Source organism: Monopterus albus, unplaced genomic scaffold (genome assembly GCF_001952655.1).
Source record: "Monopterus albus unplaced genomic scaffold, M_albus_1.0 scaffold18.1, whole genome shotgun sequence".
Classification (NCBI taxonomy): Eukaryota; Metazoa; Chordata; class Actinopteri; order Synbranchiformes; family Synbranchidae; genus Monopterus; species Monopterus albus.
This window is the reverse complement of record NW_018127898.1, coordinates 2739223-2759746: the sequence shown is the minus strand read 5'-3', so window position 1 is coordinate 2759746 and position 20524 is coordinate 2739223. Positions and strand designations below refer to the sequence as shown.

Genomic DNA, 20524 nt, shown 5'->3' with positions numbered 1-20524 from the left:
TCTGTTTCATCTTTGAAGCCTCTTTTTAAATATAGGCCATGTCAAGTCACTGATGTAAGTGAAATACTAAATTGTTGGTGTGTCCCTTTAAAAACAACATGGTACATCTGCAGATTTTCTGACATACTACATCAACTCTGCTGTTAATTCATTGCCATTACCAAAATTAGTGTCAGGTCAACTGAAATAATATTTGTGCAAAGGAACAGTTTGAACTAGGCTACAATATACTGTATTTTGACGTGAGTGAGGTTTATCATGTTGGCCTTGCACCTGCAGGATTTGACCATGTACTCCAGGAGTTTTCACTCCACAGCATCAGAACATCTTTTTATTGGAATGTAAAGTGAGTGAAGAGTAGTCAGAAGAAGTGGCGGCCAGCAGGAGTCATTATGGCTTCACACAGCAGCTGAACTGTATGCTCCTTTTCCTCAGCTTCTCGGGCTCGAGAGACGCGAGGAGAGAAAACTCGCGAAAGACATCAGTGCAGGAGATGTCACCTGCAACATGGGATATTGAAGTTAAGGGGACTGTTGTCTCATAGCTGACAGCACTCTAGAGACTGCAGCAACCAACCTACTGTTTGTTGCTTCCCTTTAACTTCAGTAAGTAACAAAGTCAGTATTTTAAATGACATGACATTAAGGCAATAAGCCAACAAATACTGGAATCCCACTGACTCACCTTTCACTACTCAGGAAGAAAGCCAAACCTCTGCTTTATAAAACTATGAAAGAGCAAAGCCCCCAAAGCCTCAAGAGAGTGAAGCTCCTCAGTCTAGCTCAGTAGTACATACAGTATACACCTCTTACTTCGGGATAACATTACCAACTTTTTTTCTTTAAAACATCTTTTGTTTTTACATCAATCCTTTGTGGATATTAGATGTTATGTTGTGTTTTGTGTATATTTTTTGGAAAGATTACCCTTCTAGATGAGAGTTTTGGTTTGTTTGCAGAGCAGAAAACGTGCAGAGTGGTGAGCATCCTGTCCATTTCTCTCCTGCAGCACCAGGGGCTCCTCTGTCCTCTCTTATACCAAGTAAATTCATCTGCTTAATATTCTGACTTACTGTTCTCTGTCTCATGCATAGTGAACATTTTGGGAGCATAACTACACATTTCCAAATGTATACAAATGCTGCGCTGTAGCTCAGTCTTAGGACACCTTCTTAGGACACCGAAGATTTCTGTGTACTCCCAAATGCATCATGCAATACAACATTAAGACAGCTAGAAATATTTTCCCAGAGAGAGCATGACCATGACAGTAAGAGCGACAGACCAAGACACCTTAAAGATCACCCACAACCATCAAAGCAGAGGCAATCACAGTATGACAGTTGTCCCCTAATTAGACGGCCCAGGATGCTTCACTCACTCTATCCCGAACATCCTTGGATTTAACTCTCCTGCTGCCTGTGGCAACCCCTGTGGTAAGAGAAGCAGTGATATGTCAGTCATTGTTTATTTCTTTAAGCGGGCATGTGTTGCTTGATTTTAGTGTAAGCTCAGGTAATAGTGATTATGAGACCACAAAAATGTTCTGCACACTGGAGACACTGAATTATTCAAGGCACTGTGTTGTTGCTGCAGGCTAGAAACCAAAGCACTTTTTAATACCCATAAGACCCCAAACATTAAAATACAAAAAAAAAAAAAAGGAATCTCTCAATCTTCTTAAATAGTGTGCTGACAGTCCGGAACTTACCCATTTTCACATCTCAGTTATATTTATTTTCCTTAAGATTGACCACATTATTGCTTTGAATAAGCCAAGTGCTATGCTAAAGTTTGTTACAGACCAAAAGACGCATCAGGATAGACTGTAAAAAAATAGCATTCTCCCAACATTTGGCAATATTTCAACACACCTAGATACTTACAAATTACCATCAATTAAATTTGAGCAACAATCTTCTGTAAACCCTTTCAAATATATTTCTGCAATGTTGAGAGAATGTTACAAAACAAGAGATGAGGAAATAGAAATGAGAGCAAAAAGCAGGAAGCGGGGTTAGTTCATCAAGAGTTTCTCAATTTTATTGTATGCATTTTGTTTTCTTTTTGTCCCCTCAGTGCCTCTGAAGACAAGGAAGAAAGTATTCCAAAGATATCCAAATGTCAGTGAGCAGAAGAATGTCTCAAAGTAGTGCAGTATTGTGTTACAGTTCTGCCTGAAAGGTTGTGTTTCAGAAGAGAATTAAGTGAAGGAATGCTGAGAGGCATGAAGTTGGCATGTTAAGTTAAAATACACAAGTGTATTATTTACAGCATTTGCTTTGAATAGCAACTTTAACCACTCCTATGTCAATACACACAATGGACACAACATTTAATAGGGTGAGGACCCATAACAGTTTGGTCACAGTAGCTTCACATCACCCCCTAGACTGGTTCTACTTGCAGTACATCAATCTATTGCAGAATATGACCTGTCGTATCAAAACCTCTCAGGTCAGTCACATTTCTGTAACTTCTTTTGAGCATGTCAGTACACCAACAGTGTTTCTACCACTCAGTCACTTAACAAAGCATGGTAAGACTATATGATGCATCTACTCCGCACAGTTTCAGTTATCATACAATGTCACACACTTTCCCTTTAAAAAGTCTTTGGCAGAAGAAAATAAAACCACAACATATAAAAATAACAATATTACTGTTAGTTAGTGTTTGTGGACAAACATCAAAGAGAGAAATGAGGAAATCACCACAGATTTGGTCTGTGGATGGAAGAATGGCACAGATGTGCAACAAGGAAGAAACTTCGGACACCGGAGGGGTCATGGTGGTACATGCTTATTCCACGGGACAGCACTGTACGACATGATCAAACCATAGAAAACGTATTCTATCATGCTCATAATGCAAACGATGTTAAAACTTCCCAAAATTAATTCTGGCAAAGCATGCGGTGAACACTGTTCACATTGACCAGTGAAGGAAGCCAGATACTGTGATACACTCAGACCCCAAGTATTTGGACAGTTACTTATTGTTCTCCGGGCTCTCTCCTACTGCACATTCAAATTAAATAGTGGATACTACTTTAAGCTGCCAAGTCTGAGCTTACATCAATATAGAACCAAATGTGTGTGAATTTGTGTTTAAAACTGAATGTGCTGAAGCATAGAGGCTGAAAAAGAAAACAGAAACTAAAGCACAGCTATTGACATTCTGGACTGTATATCCCTTTGGCTCCACAGGTGTGTAAACTGTTCTAAGGAAATGTGCCCCAGAATGTCACCACACAGGCTACAATATGGATGAGTATTTACAATAAAATGGAGGTGTGGTTATATACCTATGTATCATCATTTGGTTCTGTAAATTCCAGTGAACAGAAGAACTGTTTAATGGTAAAACAGAGATCCAGTTTTTTTTTTTTGACTTCCTCACTACACTGCAAGACTTGGCTCTTGCAGCATTGCTTTGCCTGCACATCCCATTTACAACTTAGCAAAGTCATTAGTAACCAACTAATGACTGCAATTTGTTTGAAAATAAAGGTACATTACAGCTACAACCACAACCTAGTAAAATCTTTTTCAATGTTACCGACAGGTGACAAATTAAAGAAAAAGCCTAAATGCCTGTCCTCTACAGTGAGGAGATCCGGTGGCTCTGTTATGCCGCCGGCATGGTTTGGGTCCACTGGTCCCCTTAGAGGGAAGGGTCACTGCAAATCAATACAAAGTTGTTCTGAGTGATCACCTTTACCCTGTGATGAAGCATACTAGTGGGAGTGGTCTCTTCCAGGAGGAGAGTGCCCCCATCCACAGGGCACAAGGGGTCACTGAATGGTTTGGTGAGCATGAAGATGATGTCACTCATCAACAGGCCCAAACAGAATCTGCACCCGCAGAATTCTGGCGATGCCTCTGTAGGGTTCTGGTGACAGGGTGATCCAACACCTTACTGAGACACTTATGCTGGTTTTTCCTTTAATGTGTCACCTGTCCGTTTATTTGAATGCCAATAATTTAAGGCTGTTCCAAAATGGAAATGAAAGCAAAACATTTTTTATGAGTACATACATGCAATCTAAAGACTTCCTGTCTTAAATTCCAAAGTAATGCTTTCAGATCAAAACGACAATCATCAACAAAAATGCAGATGAAACCTGCATCCAAGAATGCACTGCACTGCTCCTCAGTGGAGATAAATTAAAAACAGAAGTAAAATAGATAGACAATAACTCGAGTGGAAAAGAGCAGTGTAAAAAACACCACACTACCTAATTTAAAATAAAAATGATAATACTGTAGATGGGAAAAGTGCAGTTTCTTTTTCCTTTACATAACATCACATTATTTAATTCTATCTCTCAGAATTCGGACACATGCACTCATTTTTACTCTCCTGCTCACTCACATCACAGAGTATCTTACAAAGCAGGTGAGGGTCTTTTCCCCACAAGCCCTTCAGTATTTCTGTCACAGTTTTACATTTAATTTCCTTTCCTGGCCCCTCCTCATTCTAAGCAAATTACCCTGCCCACCTCTACTGTAGCTTATCAGTTACAGCTTTTTCTTTTAGTAATGAAACAAATACCATTGTTTTCACCTCATGCCACAGTACATAGTTTAAAGAATACCCATATAACTTCTAAATATCTCTATTTACATTTCCAATTAAGAAGCGATGGGTAAGCTGGATGTCACAGATGGTCTGTATAGATATCAAATGTAGGTGGTTAATGCTGCAAGAGTCTTCTGTGGTAAGAGCTGTTAGGCGACAGCAAACTCACACCCTCAGACAAGAGGTTACACCATGTTAAGTTTGAGGATAACCCTGTTAGCAGAACACCAAAAAGCAGATGCCATTTTACCGTGTGTGCATGTGCTGCAGCATAGCATAGCATGGGTGGTGCTGGGTAATGGCAAGCAGAAACATAGAAGTGATGCAAGAAATGGAGGTGGTGACTGCATCAATAGCAGAGTTAAAAAGGTCCATCAGGGGTCTCCCTATCACACAACGCATCCCCATAATGAACACGTGGCGCTCTCCTCTTTTCTCACAAGCCCCGAAGAAGTTGCCTGTAGGCCTAAATCTATGTAAGTAACAAACGTGATATCAGCGTCTAGGGGCAACTTCGTCTACACAATTATTTTATGTTCCCCGGTCAGGAAGAAAAATATATAGAGAGAGCAGGAGTTATGCTCCCAGATATAGAAGTGACAACTAGCATTCGTCTATTGTGAGGCAGATAAATTCCTGAATGCACTTCCTATACTGCTGCTCAGTAGGGCTGCTGCTGGGGTATTGACCTGGTTGACCCAGTGGAGCCTCGGCCTCTCGCATCTCCTCGTTCATCCGTGCTAGACGCAATCTGTAGAAGAGAAATGAGAATGGGAGAGGCCGAGGGAGGGAAGGGATATAACAGCAGAGAAGGACAGACATGGGAGCAGAAATAAGTAACAGGACAGTAAAAGGAAGGAAGGGAGGTGAGAAAAGAAAAGGAGTGAAAGGATTGAGTTGTTGAGGTGACAGGAGACAAAAGACAAAGTGGAAATGTAGTGAGAGAGGATGAGAGCAAGGGAGGGAAAAGAGTCAAGACAAAATTATGTCACCAACAATGAGCAAGACATCAGCTTTCATAATAACAGAAAACTAAATAATCTTGAGTGAAGGTCTACACACAGCACAGGCTCTTCTCTAGAGCTTTTCACTACAGCAGAGTTTGATTTGATTACATTAGCACAACATGACATGCACTCAAACATGAGTATTTGGCCATGCATGAATGTTAATCAGGAACTTGGGTACACATGTTAAAACACCATCTCAGGGCTAAGACTTAAGTGATTTACAGGGTGACGATGTCTGCGTTGGCAGCCTGGACAGCAATACTTAGGGGGTCATGACCCTGCTCGTCCACCTCTGTCTGTGATGCTCCTCTCTTCAGGAACAAACACACCTGACTGTACAGAACAAGACATAGAGACAGAAAAAAAAGAGATTAATACACAAGTTGGTAACACCAAAAATGAGAATGGTATAGTGTGATGAAACAATAAATGTTTATAGAATAAATACAAGTAGGATCACAAAAAAAAAATTTAAAAACTGATGGATCTGCCATTCATAGATTTTTTTTCATCATATTTGTCTGAGAAAGTGAAACCATAGGTCCTTCTGTGAGCGTGACACAGAGATCTTGTGTTTTTAACAGGGCTATGTTCTAAATGTTTTTCATTGCTAAAACCACACGTATAGAACAAGAAAGGTCACCTCTAAAAACGTAGCTGAGGGCAGTTTAAAAGGAAAATGCCCAACTCCAAAAACCCCACTTGGAATGATGTAAATATTTTGACTAAACTCTATTTGTGTTTTGCAACAGGTCTTGTTAATACCTACATTTTATTTTCATTTCACACAAGCTGAAACATGAGCCTGGGGTCACAGAGGAGGCAGAGACAGACAGTGTGCAACCTGTTCCCTGCACTCTGCAGGCTTTTCTTACCCAGTATGCCCCAGGTAGGTTGCATGGTGCAGCGGGCCCCTGCCTCTCATGTCCCTCTGGTTCACATCAGCTCCGTTCTGTAGCAGGAACTCACAAGCTATCAGAGAGCCCTGACAGAGAGACAGATGGACACAGAGAATTGTTTATTTGAGAAGAATGTATTTTACTGGTTCCATATCCTTTTCAGCTAATTTTAAGAAAACATTCCTCGTAATTTCCTAAACATGAGCTAAATTTAGATGTAAATTACAAGGATAGTTCCAAAAATAGTCTTATGCAAATCAGTAGTACAAAAAGGAAAAATTCTGAAGAGTGTCTTTGCTTAGTGAACTAAAGTAAAAATGAGAAACGTGCTGTTTGGACTCAAAGGTCACACTGCATAGAAAAACATATCCAAAGCAAACTGAGCCCTGAGGTATAATGATAAAAATCCATTACTGCTTACATGACTGACACCAAAGTGCTAAGAATTCTTATTAGTATCTCTCTGATGGATACTGACGTATGTTTCTGAACTTTTTAAAAACATTCCTCTCACTTAATCAAAATTTAAATAACCAGTCAGTCAGAACAAACTCTCTCACCCCGATCACAGCCTGTATGAGTGGCGTCTTCCCCTCCTCCTCCTCGTTTGCAGCGTGTATGTCAGCACCATGTGCCAAAGCCTCTGCCATGAGTGGCAGGTTGTGTAGACGGGAGGACTGGCGGAGAAGCGCCCCAGGGTGTAGCTCCCTCAGGTCCTCAGGGTCTGAAGGCACTTCCTGTTCGATCTCCACCTCACCACTGGAAGACTCCTCCGACTCCTCTGAGGGTAGGTAGGTGAAACGGGACATCAGTGATGTAAATGGAATAGTTTATGCCTTCAGAACTCTCAGAAGGGAGTTAGCATGGTTTCATTAAAGGGATAACACCAGTGTTGTTATAAGCTTGTCCAGGTCTTTACTTTATCAACCAGAGCGTTTTTCCTCCTCTCAAAAGAACATATTTATAGTCCAGTTAATTTAAACCCTTAATTCAGTTTTCTAACTTTGGGAACAATGAGCGTGTTCACATCTGTACACACTGTCACAGATGTCTCAGTGAACCAAAGAACATAACTAGAATTGACTAGAATTATTATTGATTGAATTGACATTATGTCTATGTTTTCTTGGTGATCCTGCAGTCAATTTTGCACAGAAATATACATTTTGAACACAAAACACATGAAATACTAAACATAATAACATTGCTACATTGTACAGTGATGGGAGAAAATGGGAACCTTGCTTCTCTGGCAGTCGTAATCGGGTTATTGACACCAGTATTCTCCTTTACTATAAATGTACACAGACTCACCTTCTTCTGTGACGCTGTCCACCACTGAGCCAAAAACCAGGATGTCTGTGCTGCCATCGGTACTTCCTCCCAGGCCACTGTCACTGCTGAGACCTGCGGGGCCAAGCATCGCCAAGCCACGGACACGTTAATCATTACACAGCACATACTACACTACTCATGCACACACCGCCACCATGATAGGACTGTAGAGCACATAGAAAACATGCCAGAACCTCAGATTGTGGGCTATTTTTTCACATAAGGAGCTCTTACCTACAGCTTACTGAATCTCTACAATAATTTTGCATTGTACCTTGATGAACTAACTGTGTAGCAGACTTACTGCGAGGACCAGAGCCAGTGTCGAAGTAGGAAAATAGTGAGTCGAGCTCATCTGGGCAGAACAGCGAGTCCCGGCGAAACTTTGCTGCTGCTGCTGCCACAGGACAGAAGATCACAGGATGTCAGTCTGGGCTACATAGTGTATGTACATGCTGCAGCTCTTGATTTCCTGAGTCCTGAGGTAAGGTTTACAACTACAAGGGGCATGAAACCCATCATACTTCAAACAAAAGTTAACTCCCTCCACTGACCTGCTGAGAGGTTTGCAGGTGAGGCGCTGCCTGGCTCGTAGCGGTGGTATTTCCTGCGGGCTTTGCTGGGGGCCCGAACAGAGCTGCTGTGTCGCTGGCACTTTTTCACTGTCCAGGGCTGCGACTTCCTTTCACCCTCCACCAGTGCCTCACTTCCACTCATTTTCTTAAGGAAGCGTTTCTCCACGTATTTGGACTTAATCCAGGCTTCCTTCTCCTGTCTGGAGAAAGGCGATGACAAAGTGACAATGTTGCATCATTGGAAACATGATATAATCAGATGACTGGGCTGAGTAAGGCAGTGAAATGGGACGGTGAACACTGAAAGCTAGATGTTACCTGACATCGTATAGATCAGTTAGTGGAGACACCTATGTTAACCTAACTGACCTCAGACATGAAGTGCCAGAGGTGTCTAACAGTGGAATACCAGAAGAGAAGAAAATGTAAAGACATTTGTTTTCTTTTCAAATGCTCCTTTTGAAGGAAGAAACTGACCTTGAACTGGAGGGTCCAGGTTTTTTTGCTCCTTGTTCCTCACAGCCTCCCTCATAAATTTGGTTGATCACAGTGTTCCCCAGTTCACACATCAGCTAAACGAGAAAAAGGAAGTAGAGAGGACAAAGACGGAAGACAGAGGCAGAAAGGGAAAATATGTAAAAGTCCAATTTGTAATGCAATGGAAGAATAAGCAAAACAACTGTGGTGAAGATAAAGCACAGTGCAGAAAGGACGAGTTGTAGGCAGATGTGTTGGGAGACACACACCTTGAGTAACTCAGGCTCCCAGGAGTCTAACGTCAGTGAACGCACTTTAGAGCAATGGACGCCTAAACTCCTGAAAGGAGAAAAAAGACAGAGATATAACATTATATACAGCAAGTGAACTGTATGAAAAGTTTGTTAATACAAGATTTTAGCACATTTTTACAATTCTCCCTGAGTTGTCTCAAGCTAGTGACAAACTTTTCTGTTTCTCTGCACTCCAGGGACTCCACAGGTCTCTTGAGCTGAGCTAAAAGGCTGGTGGTTCAATTCCTGGTCTTCCCATTTTGAAGTGTCCTTGGGCAAGACACTGAAGCCCTAGTTGCCCTTGGTGGTGAGACAGCAACTGACAGTGCCGCCATCAGTAAGACATTTCCCCACAGGGATTAATAAAGTATAATAAATTAAAATGTAGGGATGCTTTGAGTTGGTTAGATTCCTGAAACAACGTCATTAGTTAAAAATTATGCTTAAGTAATGGATCTGCTACTGGTCTTCCCTCATTCTCTCTGAACAAACACGCTCTTGGTGTAAAGTGCAGTCACCTGTGGATTCCTGAGCACTCAATGCATAGCAGCACACCCAGGTTGATGGAAGCCCAACAGGGAGCCGTCTGTCCGCAGTCACAGCACAGTTCATTGCCTGGCAGGCTCTGTACCCTCTGTAGAAGGCTTTCTCCCCCTCCCCGAATCCCTTTCTCTGCCCTCTCCCCCCTTTCTCTTGGTTCGCTGGCAGAGTCGATGCTGCTTGTCGAGGGCGAGGCTGTCCGGTCCAAGCGCTGCAGAAACACAGGGGACAGGTCAGAGATAGAGATTCTGCTCCAGGGACCAAATTCAAATGAAAAGAAATGAAATTACTCTATATGTACACAAGTGCACTCGTACCTCAGTGTAATAGTTGTCAGCAGTGTCTTTGTAAGCAGAGGCAATGCTTGCCTGGACTGCCTGGATCCAAGCCTGTCGCAGCTTCTCAGACTCAGCCTGGAGCATACAGCTCCTACAGGTTTCAGGAGAATCAGAATCAACTTTATTGGCCAGATGTGTTGGACACATGAGGAAATTGACTCTCAACGTGTATGTACATGCAATGAATATATTGACTTTATAGAAGACATTTATATAATGCTTTTAACTGTCTAATGTCAAACAGTCTGTGTGATTCAAAATGACGCAGCCAAGAATGTCTGGATTAATTAGCAAAGTAAATATCTGAAAAGATAAAGAGACACACATAAACACTTACTTAGTGGGTGAAACCACCTCGAAGCAGAACCTCCTCTCATTATCTTCACACGGCTTGACTGAGCACAGCCTCAGGTCTTCTACCACAACTGTCAAAGAGTCCTGTCATTGGCAGAGAGGACACTCTTGACAACTTTTCCCAGTTTACTGTATGCTACACAAAACAGATTAGCCTCACTGTAACTGGCAAGGAAGAACCAGTCGGTACATGGCTCCTTTCCTCTCTGCCAGTATGAAAGCTATTGCCTGAATGATTAGATTAGGAACTGTCGACTCTTCATTTCAGTGACAGAAAAATCTTTGCATTTTAACACAAAAAATAAAACATTTTTTATTTAAATTCACAAATTGTACCTTGAGTTTCTTTTGGTAGACTAGCTGGCTGTTCTGTATGGAAAACCACCTCCTGGATGGGGGAGAAGGTCTGATATTAGTCTCCATAAGTGAAACATGATCAATCAAAAGTGTATTAGCTGTGATAGGGAAAAACACTGTTCACCACAATGGCAACTAATAAATCTATAAATATGAGTGACTGCTGGAATAAGGCAAAGGTCAGTGTGGAGCATTAATCTTTAGGTTATGATTCATCCTACACAAGACCAAACTTCATCCAGAACCTTCTGAGAAATGTGTGATATTTTAAAATATTCTAATAAAATTTGACAAACCATCCTAATAAAATGCTGTCATAGCTAGAGTTCCCTGATTTCTCTTATTATCTAACTTCAATTAGACTTTTGAATTATAAGTTGACTCAGAATCTATTATGTACTCTCTCTTTATTTTTTACTTCTTTTTTTACCTGTTCCAGGTCTTGAACGCATTGCTGGCCCTCTTGAAGAGGTAGCCCTCCATGACCACACCATTTGGTGCATCCACATTGAATTCCAACTTGGGGTCATCATAGGAAAAGTCCTGTGGAGAGAAGACATATGTGACAAATGTTAAGGTTTGGCTTCTTTTTCATCGTGTGGTTAGTGGTTTCCAGCCAAACCAGTGCATTGATAGAGCTATGTTACCATGTTCCTGTGAATAAAGTATGTTCTGCTGCACTGCAGGAAAAACACTGGTGCCACCATCAAACACAACTAATGTCATCCTTTCAACTCTAAACACCATCAGTTTCACAGTGGCTCAGAAAAGAACGGCCTTAATGGAGCAATTGTATAAAGACCAGGTGAGGTGACGCCTTGGAGTCTGTCTGTGTTCCTTCTCTAAAATCTAGTCTCTCCACACCGACCATCTGTTCATTAGTTTAAGCCCATCTCAAATGGGGCGCCAAGACTAGTTTTCCCAAAACTACACCAACATCCCGTGGGCTACATTCGCTGTTATTGGGTGAGCGGCAAAGGTGAAGAGGTTACAGTTCTGTTTTAAGGGAAACAGGAAGATGTGCGCACTACATAAAGCAGTGCTAAAAGCTCTCATGAGGAGAGGAAAGTTTCAGATAAGGAATTTCATAATGAGTAAACAGAGAAATAAGAAAAAACAAGGAAGTGAAGAAGCAGGCTGAAGGGCAATTGGCAGTACAAAATTCAGCAAAGGTTGGGAGATAACTGATTACTTGAAGTCCACAGAATCTCCACACACACTTGAGGTCTAGTCATTATACAAATCCAACAGCCCTGTGCAGGTTTGCCAGAACTTACACGTTCAAGCATCACAAGTAACGACAGCATTGCAACTATTTGACAATATGAAATGAAAAAGACTAAGTGACTAAAGAAATGATTGACTGCATTTCTATATTTCCACTGTACAAATATTATGCCGATAATACTTTACAATACGGTACACAGAAATGTGCGTAGTTACTAGGAAACAAGTGAGGAACAGTTTGCATCATTCGTAAGTAGACTTCCCCAATAGCCTCTCATGTAGGACTCTACATTAGTTACTAGAAACCCGACACTACTGTATATCAGTGAATCATTAGTTAATGATTCATAATTATGTATATTAATTAAATCATAGTCCCCAACTTTCTTTATGACTCCTTCTTGATTACCTGTCATTCAAACACTGTAGGGCCCAAAACAGAAACTACTCATTCATTACTTATTACTTAATCATGTTACTTTTGTGAACTCTTAATACTCATACTGTACTGTACATCATACCGATTAGTAAGCCTACAGAAGTATTCCCTTAACTTTCTCTGTTGTCACTCAGTAGGCCCTCATTACTTCATGATTGTCAATTTCCCACCAAGGATCAATAAAGTCTTATAATTATCCTACATTTTGGTTTATATATCTGATTCTGAAAAGTAATTAGTAACTAAAGTTATCAAATAAATAAAGTAAAAAGTACAATACTTGTGTCTAAAATGCAGTGAAGTCAAAGTATGAAGTAGGAGAACATTTAAATACTCAAATAAACTACCTCAAATTTGTACTTAAGTAAATGTACTTAGTTACTTTCCACCTCTGCACATGACCATCGCTTTCCTGGAAAAGATCACAGAATAATTCCTTGTTCTTTTCAGAAAACCCCACTGCCTGTATAATTGCACACTGATGTCATGTACTTTGCGGCATTTTTACTTTGTTGAAAGTATCAAGGTTGTTTCAAGAATTACAACTAGTTCTTTTTTAATTTAATAACACCAGAAACTTCAGCTCAAACTGATCATCTTGGCTGCTTTGTGTAGCAACATGGTGGGATACTAGGACAAAAATGCCACAACAACCTGTGTGTTACAGGGTTTGTGTAAAAACATTCAGGTGATGTGTAGCTAAAATGGGATGGGACACAACACCTGTCTCCTGACTGGCTCAAAGCTTCAGCACCATGGCTGCCTGCTACATTTTACAAACAGGTCAACGGACAAAAAAAAGCTAATTTTCATCAAATGTGCAGAAAAGACACAGATTAAACAGAGTGGCATCAACGTAGTTGGTGGCAAATTGAAGAAAAAACATCATAGAATGAACAACAGACCTTTTAGAAAAGTGTCTCCAGAACAGTGCTCCTCTGTTGGAGGGAGGAAACAACACTCGTCTTGTGTCCAACACACCTTTTTATACTCACCTGGAGAAGCAACAGCCAATCAGATCATTGGTAGAAATCTACCCACCAATTATTTTGAAACAACAATCATCAACATCAGTGTGAAGAATTGATGTTTCTATTTACATAAAAAACGAAACATATTTGGATTTGTTGACACAAATTGTGTCATTCTGTGAATAAAAAGATAAATCAAATAATGGAGAAATCAAAGATCGAGAAAATAATTTAATCAGTGACCCCTGCATTTTTTAAAATTTCCTCATATTTAATTAGATTTTAATTTAATTGATTTGACTTCCTGACTTGTAATTACATTTTTCTTTTAATTTGCCACCCATCTCTACATGAAGAAACAACATGTTAGTATCTGACATATTTTCACTATAGTGTCTAATAGCATCAACTTCAGCCTAAATGATTGCATTGGAGCTCTTCTATTAAATAAATAATGTAAAAGCTTAAATGTAAAAATGACAGTTGTCTCCATGAGTGGGACCCACCTTTGAAAACAAAATCAGCTATATAAAACAGAGACATGATCAAATAATAAACGCTCCTCACCAGTTTATAGACCAGCCTGCGAAATATCTTCATCTTAACCATACGGGCATCCAACAGCATTTCGAATTCAATAAATAACGTAATAAGAGAAAAGCGAATCAGGCGGTGAGCATCTCTGCCTCTCAGGTGGTGAACTGGGAGCAGCAGACGGAGAGACGCTTACGCATCAGTCCAGATGAGCGCCGGTCCCCCGCTCGTGCCGCTCCTCTATACTCCCGCCACCTGCCGACCGGATCTGGCGCGAGAGCTCATTATCATACAGCTGTCCCGGAGTGCTCGTGCCCCGCTGACCCCGCGCGGCTGCCGGAGATCAAACGTTTCATTTCACTGCAGGCCGGACCGTGGCTTCCTCCCCGCCCCACACCGCGATTTAGGGCTCTCCTCTAACCCCCGCAGCTATTCTCCAACCCCGGGTTTCATCGTAGTTTTGAAGGAGACAGCTTTCCATCTGTCTGTGGTTCTGAACACTATTCCTGCTTAATCAAGCTGACATTATTGCTCCCCAAACACCAGCCCTGAGCCCCCCCTTCCCACCTTAAATTAGTCAGGACACTGGAAGAATGCAGCACAAGTGCCCAAAAGCACAGGGGGCTTTATCAAAATACACAGAGTACATTATAGGCCTGCTGCAGAACTGATCATTTTTGGATTAGACATGTCAGATACCTGTGGTACACAGATGCTGACTCAGAGAGATGAGTATTGCTGAGATAGCCTAATGTTGTAGTATACACCTAAAGATTTGGGCATCTCTTATCAACAACAGGTCAGGTATACAAATACAAACCAACACTTGACCAACACAGGAGGAATTACAGAGCCTGTAGGCTAGATGCTTACGTCTGTCCACCTGTAGTCAGTCTCTTCTGGGGTGTCATTTTTACCTGTATCCCATAGCAGAAGTGAAGAGAGAGCTGGGGGAGGAACAAGAGTCCCCAGCCTGAATTGTACCAGGGATGTAGGGATTACACTACATGTTCCTTTGACAACTAGGGACACCTCAGTAGCTGCCGTCCTTTATACACATTCACTGAAAGCCCTGGTCTTTCTGGTGGGCTACTCAAGCAATGTGAAACTGTTAAGGCTCACTAACTGTGACTTAACAGGCGAAGGTAACATTATATTAAATCCCTCAAATTCACACAAAGTGAATATAGCCTATAAAATATAGCCTATACTGATTTTAAAATGATCACTTTCTCATTTACCACAGTTTTTTTTTTACAGTACAATACTTAGTTTTCTCTCTGTTTTGTCTGTTTACCTCCCTCTGATTTCAAAACTTGTATAGCCAAAAACTGCAACAATGGAGGAGGAGAGAGCTGAGGTTACACTCCCCCTGGGAGCCACATTGAAGTCCTGCACACATAAAAAACTGCTGTGAAAGCACAGAGAGAGGCAAAAGACAGTGCATGTGAACTGCAGAGTGAGACTAGGCAACATAAAGATGGGGAGGGGGAAGCCGAAGCACTTACACATCTACCAAAACCAGGGACACTAAAGGCAAAGCACATACCGGAGGAAGAGAAGTGCAAGTACAGCACAGAGATGTAACAACAAAAGTCATTTCTCACAGCTGACTCGATCACTGATGGCTTTCATGTCAATGAGAATGTCATAAATCGCCCATTAAGATGTTTTTAACAGACACCAGTCTTTATCTTCCCGATCCAACTATTTTCATCATTTCTCTAATACTGTCATGTCATTCCCACTTCTGCACAGCTGTCAGTTTTTCATCTATCTGTAAACATTTGAAATGTTTTTATTGTTGAAAACGTCTTTAACATACAGTCTCTTGTATTTTATGTTCTCTGTTCCTCTCCTCCCAGTCAAAAATATCTTCCCCAGGTCTAATTTATCTTAAATTACGTTCATAGTGACACTATAATTTTCTTTCTCAGTATGACTACTGTAGTTACTTAATGAACTATTAATAAAGGATGCATACTATGTATAAATCACACACTCTGCCCTGTCATGGCGCTGTTTCCTGCACCTCTAAAAAAAACAGAAGTCAGTGTTCAGGTTCACAGCAAGTGAATATCTGTCTTCCTCTCTCTTCGAGATGGTTTAATAATAAGGAATGCTGTTCGACCCAACTCGACACAGCTTTCATATTTTCTAGTTAATTATTACCGTCTGGCTTTGATAATCATCTGACCACCTTCACAGATCGCCAGCTCCTCAAGAAGCTGGCGATCTGTGAAGCGACTTCCTTCTTTATCTGTCCTCTGCTCTTTGTCTTCTTCCCCCTGCTGTGCTGTGTAATGCCATCTGTTGACTTTGGCTGGAGCTGGCATCACGCACACTCAGCTCTCTCGACGCTCCAGTGACATACTGACCTCCCTGGCTCTGCAGTCACCAGAGCCTATGGTCGAGGACAACATCAGGGAACAGAGCCAGCTGTGTTCAGAGCATCTTACTACAGCACTGCTCCTGTGTGCTTATTTCACTGGATAAAAAGATTCCTTTGCTGACAAACAATGACTGGCAGGATTTGAAGACTCCAAACAACATTATGAAATAGCTGAGCCATTGATGGTCAGTTTTACAAAGCACAACACATGGTGATTTCATACATACTGTATAAAAGTGACATGTCATAGTAAAATGTCTCACCCTAACAGCTGAGATTTAGCCCTATAGTGTATTATACACTCGTCAGTCACTTTATTAGGTACACCTTGCTAGTACCAAGTCAGTGTAAAGGAATGGACATGGTCCGCGACAATACTCAGGTAGGCTGTGGCATTTAAAGGATGCTCAGTTAGTACTAAGGGGCCCAAAGCGTGCCAGGAAAATATCCCTCACACCATTACACACACCACCAGCAGCCTGAACCATTGATACAAGGCAGGATGGATCCGTGCTTTCATGCTGTTTACACCAAATTCTGACCCTGCCATCTGAATGACACAGCAAAAATCAAAACTCATCAGACTCTGCAACGTTTTCCAAATCTTCTACTGTCCAGTTTTGGTGAGCCCTTGTGAATTGCATCCTCAGTCTGATGTGCTTAGCTGACAGGAGTGGGACCCGATATGGTCTTCTGCCACTGTATCCTGTTTGAACTTCAGCAGATGGTCTTGACCATGTCTACATGCCTAAAAGCACGGAGTTGCTGCCATTTGTTTGGTGGATTAGATATCTGCATTAAAGAGCAGTTGAACAGATGTACCTAATAAAGTGGCTGGTCAGTGAACGACAGTGTAGTGACATATTGAATGTTGCATGATGTAAAACAAACAGATGCAGCAACGGATTAGCTGATCAGCATCAAATCAACTGTAGGATTAAAAGGGTCACAAGAACGAGGGAGAAATAAACATTTCTTGCATAGAATGAGTAGGCATAAATTACAGCTAAGGACAGAGAAAGAGTTAAAAAAATTGGGACAGCAAGAAGAGGAAAGAATAATAAAGCAGGCACGCTGTGTTATAAAGTATTAAGAAGATCTATGGTTCACTTTAGAACAAAATAATAACGGGAACTATTGCTTGAACACACACACATACACACACACAAGACATCATAACAAGGATGCTATTTTTATGCTTCTGCTTTGACAATTATATATTAACTGGCTTGCTGGCGTGTTGACAAGCCCTTGGGTTACATTTTGAGATGAAACAAACTGGAACAGCAAAAATAGCAGGAGGCTTATTTGGGAAAGCAAAGTTCTTCAGAAAGAGGGAGAGGTATGGGCAGCGGAGAGGGAGGTGTGTGGTAAATGTGAGCGATGGAGAAAAACAAAAAATACAGGAAAATAAGAGAGATCTGGACTGAGAGATCTAAAACTGCATCAAAAGAGAGTCAAAATTAGACTTGGTTTAGACAATGAAGGTTCGTTAGATGAGTACAAACAAGGTGGAGAAAGGAGCGACTGATGCACTTGATGGACACAGTGTCATGACAAGTAATGAAACAGGCAAACTTCAGTTATCCTAAAGACAAGATACCAAAATAAAAGCATAAAACCACTGGGCACAGACAGGCTCATGCTGGTTCACCCACACCAGCAGGAACAGACAGACGCCACTTAACAAGCAGCAGTTAATGGACAATGTTTTGTCTGCTGTGTCCGGTGATGCTTCCAGACAAACAATGACATACACGTCCCTCTTGCACACACACATTCACCCTTTAAAAGATAAAGGGATCGCTCTGTATGCACACAAACACAAACCCTCTTACACTAGAACAACCAGAACACCATACAATCTATTGATTCCTGCAATAGAAGCAGCATGTGATGACCATAAAACTGCTGTCCATACATCAGTCACTCAATCTGTTCTACGCTGTTTAACAGCTACCACACAAACACACACACAGATTGGTAACCAGGCATCTGCTCATCCACATTTTATGAGGTACAAAGTTGAAATTGGCGCTTAATAGTTTAATGTAAATACAGGAGCATTCTGACCAGGAAATGTAGTCAGAAAACTGACAAATTAAGTATTAAACATATAAAAATGGTCAAAAGTAAAAATATACTAACCTGGTAGAAAATGTTTATAATAAGTTTTAAACTTAAAGCTTTTGGCTTTGTACTGGCTACATGGTTGAAATGTATTATTTATTTGATGACAGGTATTGTGAGCTAGATTAACTGTCACTCAGACTGAAATTCCAAGGACTACACCTGACTCTAGTGCCAGTGCATATAAGGTAAAAACTTGGCCCAGATGCTGTCATACCTCTCCTCAACCATCATACAATGCAACTTTCCATCCACTATTTCAAAACCTTTTGGATGTTTTGCACCGTAGCACAGTTAATTTTGATCCAGGAAGATCTACCTAACACATGCTAACTGCAGTCTGTGGATAAATACTGTCTGAGATAGAAAGCAAAATATAAACTCACCTGCATCAGAGTCTGGAGGTAGAAGAACGGGATCAGCCAAGGGCACATAAGAAAAACAGAGGGAGAGAAATATATTAACAAACAACAGATCAGGACTCTTACTACACTCAGTGTAAATGTGCTAATGTGACACATCATGTTTAATCAGTGTCATCATCCAAAAGTTCTTTAGACATCGGTATGTAGTAATTAGCTTCTCCTTTAACACACAGCGCCTTGAGGAAACTGCTGTTCTTTATTTCAGGGAAAGGCCCTTCTGTCGGTGACTTTTTATATAGAGGAATTTATATATGAATTGTGTTTACCTTGTTGTTTAAGCCTATAATAGTCAGAAATAAAGTCAGGAGGCATCATTCAAGTTTTCAGAATAAAGACGGAGGGTTGCTGAAAGGCCATTATGTCACGCTCAAAGCTGTGCACCATGCCTGGCAACATGCCTCCACTTAAATGAACCAGAGGGAAGAGCTAAGTCGAGCAGAAAAACAGCTATGCTCTTGGCATCCCTTCAGGTAACAGATGGATGATTTCTGTGCATCTGTGCATGAGCATGAGTGTTGGGCAAGGCAAAAGTTTGAAAAAACAGTTTTTATTAAGCTAAGCAACCCATAAAATAAATATATCAAACTGTCTTTATGGCTTTACAACTTTAAAAACTTAATTGGAGCTGGAATAAACAAATACATTCAACAAGATATTACGATAATTCAAAGCTTCCATGGAAATCCTTTTTGCAAATAATATATTTGATGCTAACATAAGATGAATAATCCTGACATCACTGTATATTTCAGTACTAAGGGGGAAGGTACAGTATTTTGTCATCTAGTTTGACAACTTTCATAATCAGCAGTTAGCTAACTGTGTAGCAAACAAAGAGTCTGGCTGTGTGTAGATGACGAGAGGAGGTGTTGTTGTCTCACTCTCTGCTGGATGAGGGCGTGTTTGTGTTCCATCTCCCGCTTCTCTATGGCCGAGTCGATGACCAGCTGGTCCAGCTGCACAGAACAGGAGACATCAGTGTCACTGAGGCAGGTACATGAAACTGTGAGCTACTGGAGAAGTTGTTGGATTTTGTGGTACTAAACCTCAATAAATCATCTAGAGCAGTGGTCCCCAACCCCCGGGCCGCGGACCGGTACCGGTCCGTGGATCAATTGGTACCGGGCCGCACAAGAAATTATTAATTATTTCTGTTTTATTTATTATCTGAGTATGAACGATCTTTTATTTTGAAAAATGACCGTATTCTCTCGGTTACATCTTGGTCACTTGAGCGCCAAAACTGGCTTACTTGTGGACATATTCAGCCTGCTCAATGAACTCAATCTGTCACTTCAGGGGAAAATGACAACTGTCTTCAAGTTGGCAGATAAAGTAGCTGCATTTAAAGCCAAACTGGATTTGTGGGGACGGCGCGTCAACAGAGGCATTTTGGACATGTTTCAAACATGAGACTTTGGGTGAGACTGAGCCTGAGTCTTCATTCTCCCAGCTGGTGCACGATCACATGTCTTTGCTTTTAAAAGAGTTCGAGCGCTACTTCCCAACCACAAAGGACCCACGAACTGCCAAGGAAGGGATCCGCAACCCATTTGTCAACAAACCAGGTGAATCCAGCAGGTCTGTGCAAGAAGAAGATCAACTGCTGGAGATCGCAAATGATGGCGGCCTTAAAAGTATGTTC

The 20524-nt window shown here is 41.1% G+C and overlaps 1 protein-coding gene across 1 annotated transcript in view; it reads right to left on the bottom strand.

The window, feature by feature from the left end:
• Positions 1 to 2016: 2016 nt before the first annotated feature.
• Positions 2017 to 20524, bottom strand: part of acap3b (ArfGAP with coiled-coil, ankyrin repeat and PH domains 3b) — a 54362-nt gene continuing 35854 nt past the window's right edge. Inside the window, exons 9-24 of the mRNA XM_020593237.1 lie at positions 19761 to 19835; positions 18841 to 18852; positions 11192 to 11304; positions 10741 to 10792; positions 10388 to 10488; positions 10030 to 10141; positions 9691 to 9923; positions 9149 to 9218; positions 8880 to 8974; positions 8382 to 8602; positions 8132 to 8224; positions 7807 to 7899; positions 7053 to 7273; positions 6469 to 6578; positions 5816 to 5926; positions 2017 to 5334 (exon numbers count right to left, since the gene is read on the bottom strand). Of these exons, the coding sequence (XP_020448893.1) occupies positions 5187 to 5334; positions 5816 to 5926; positions 6469 to 6578; positions 7053 to 7273; positions 7807 to 7899; positions 8132 to 8224; positions 8382 to 8602; positions 8880 to 8974; positions 9149 to 9218; positions 9691 to 9923; positions 10030 to 10141; positions 10388 to 10488; positions 10741 to 10792; positions 11192 to 11304; positions 18841 to 18852; positions 19761 to 19835 (1860 nt within the window). The 3' untranslated portion in view covers positions 2017 to 5186. The remainder of the gene's footprint in view (positions 5335 to 5815; positions 5927 to 6468; positions 6579 to 7052; positions 7274 to 7806; positions 7900 to 8131; positions 8225 to 8381; positions 8603 to 8879; positions 8975 to 9148; positions 9219 to 9690; positions 9924 to 10029; positions 10142 to 10387; positions 10489 to 10740; positions 10793 to 11191; positions 11305 to 18840; positions 18853 to 19760; positions 19836 to 20524) is intronic.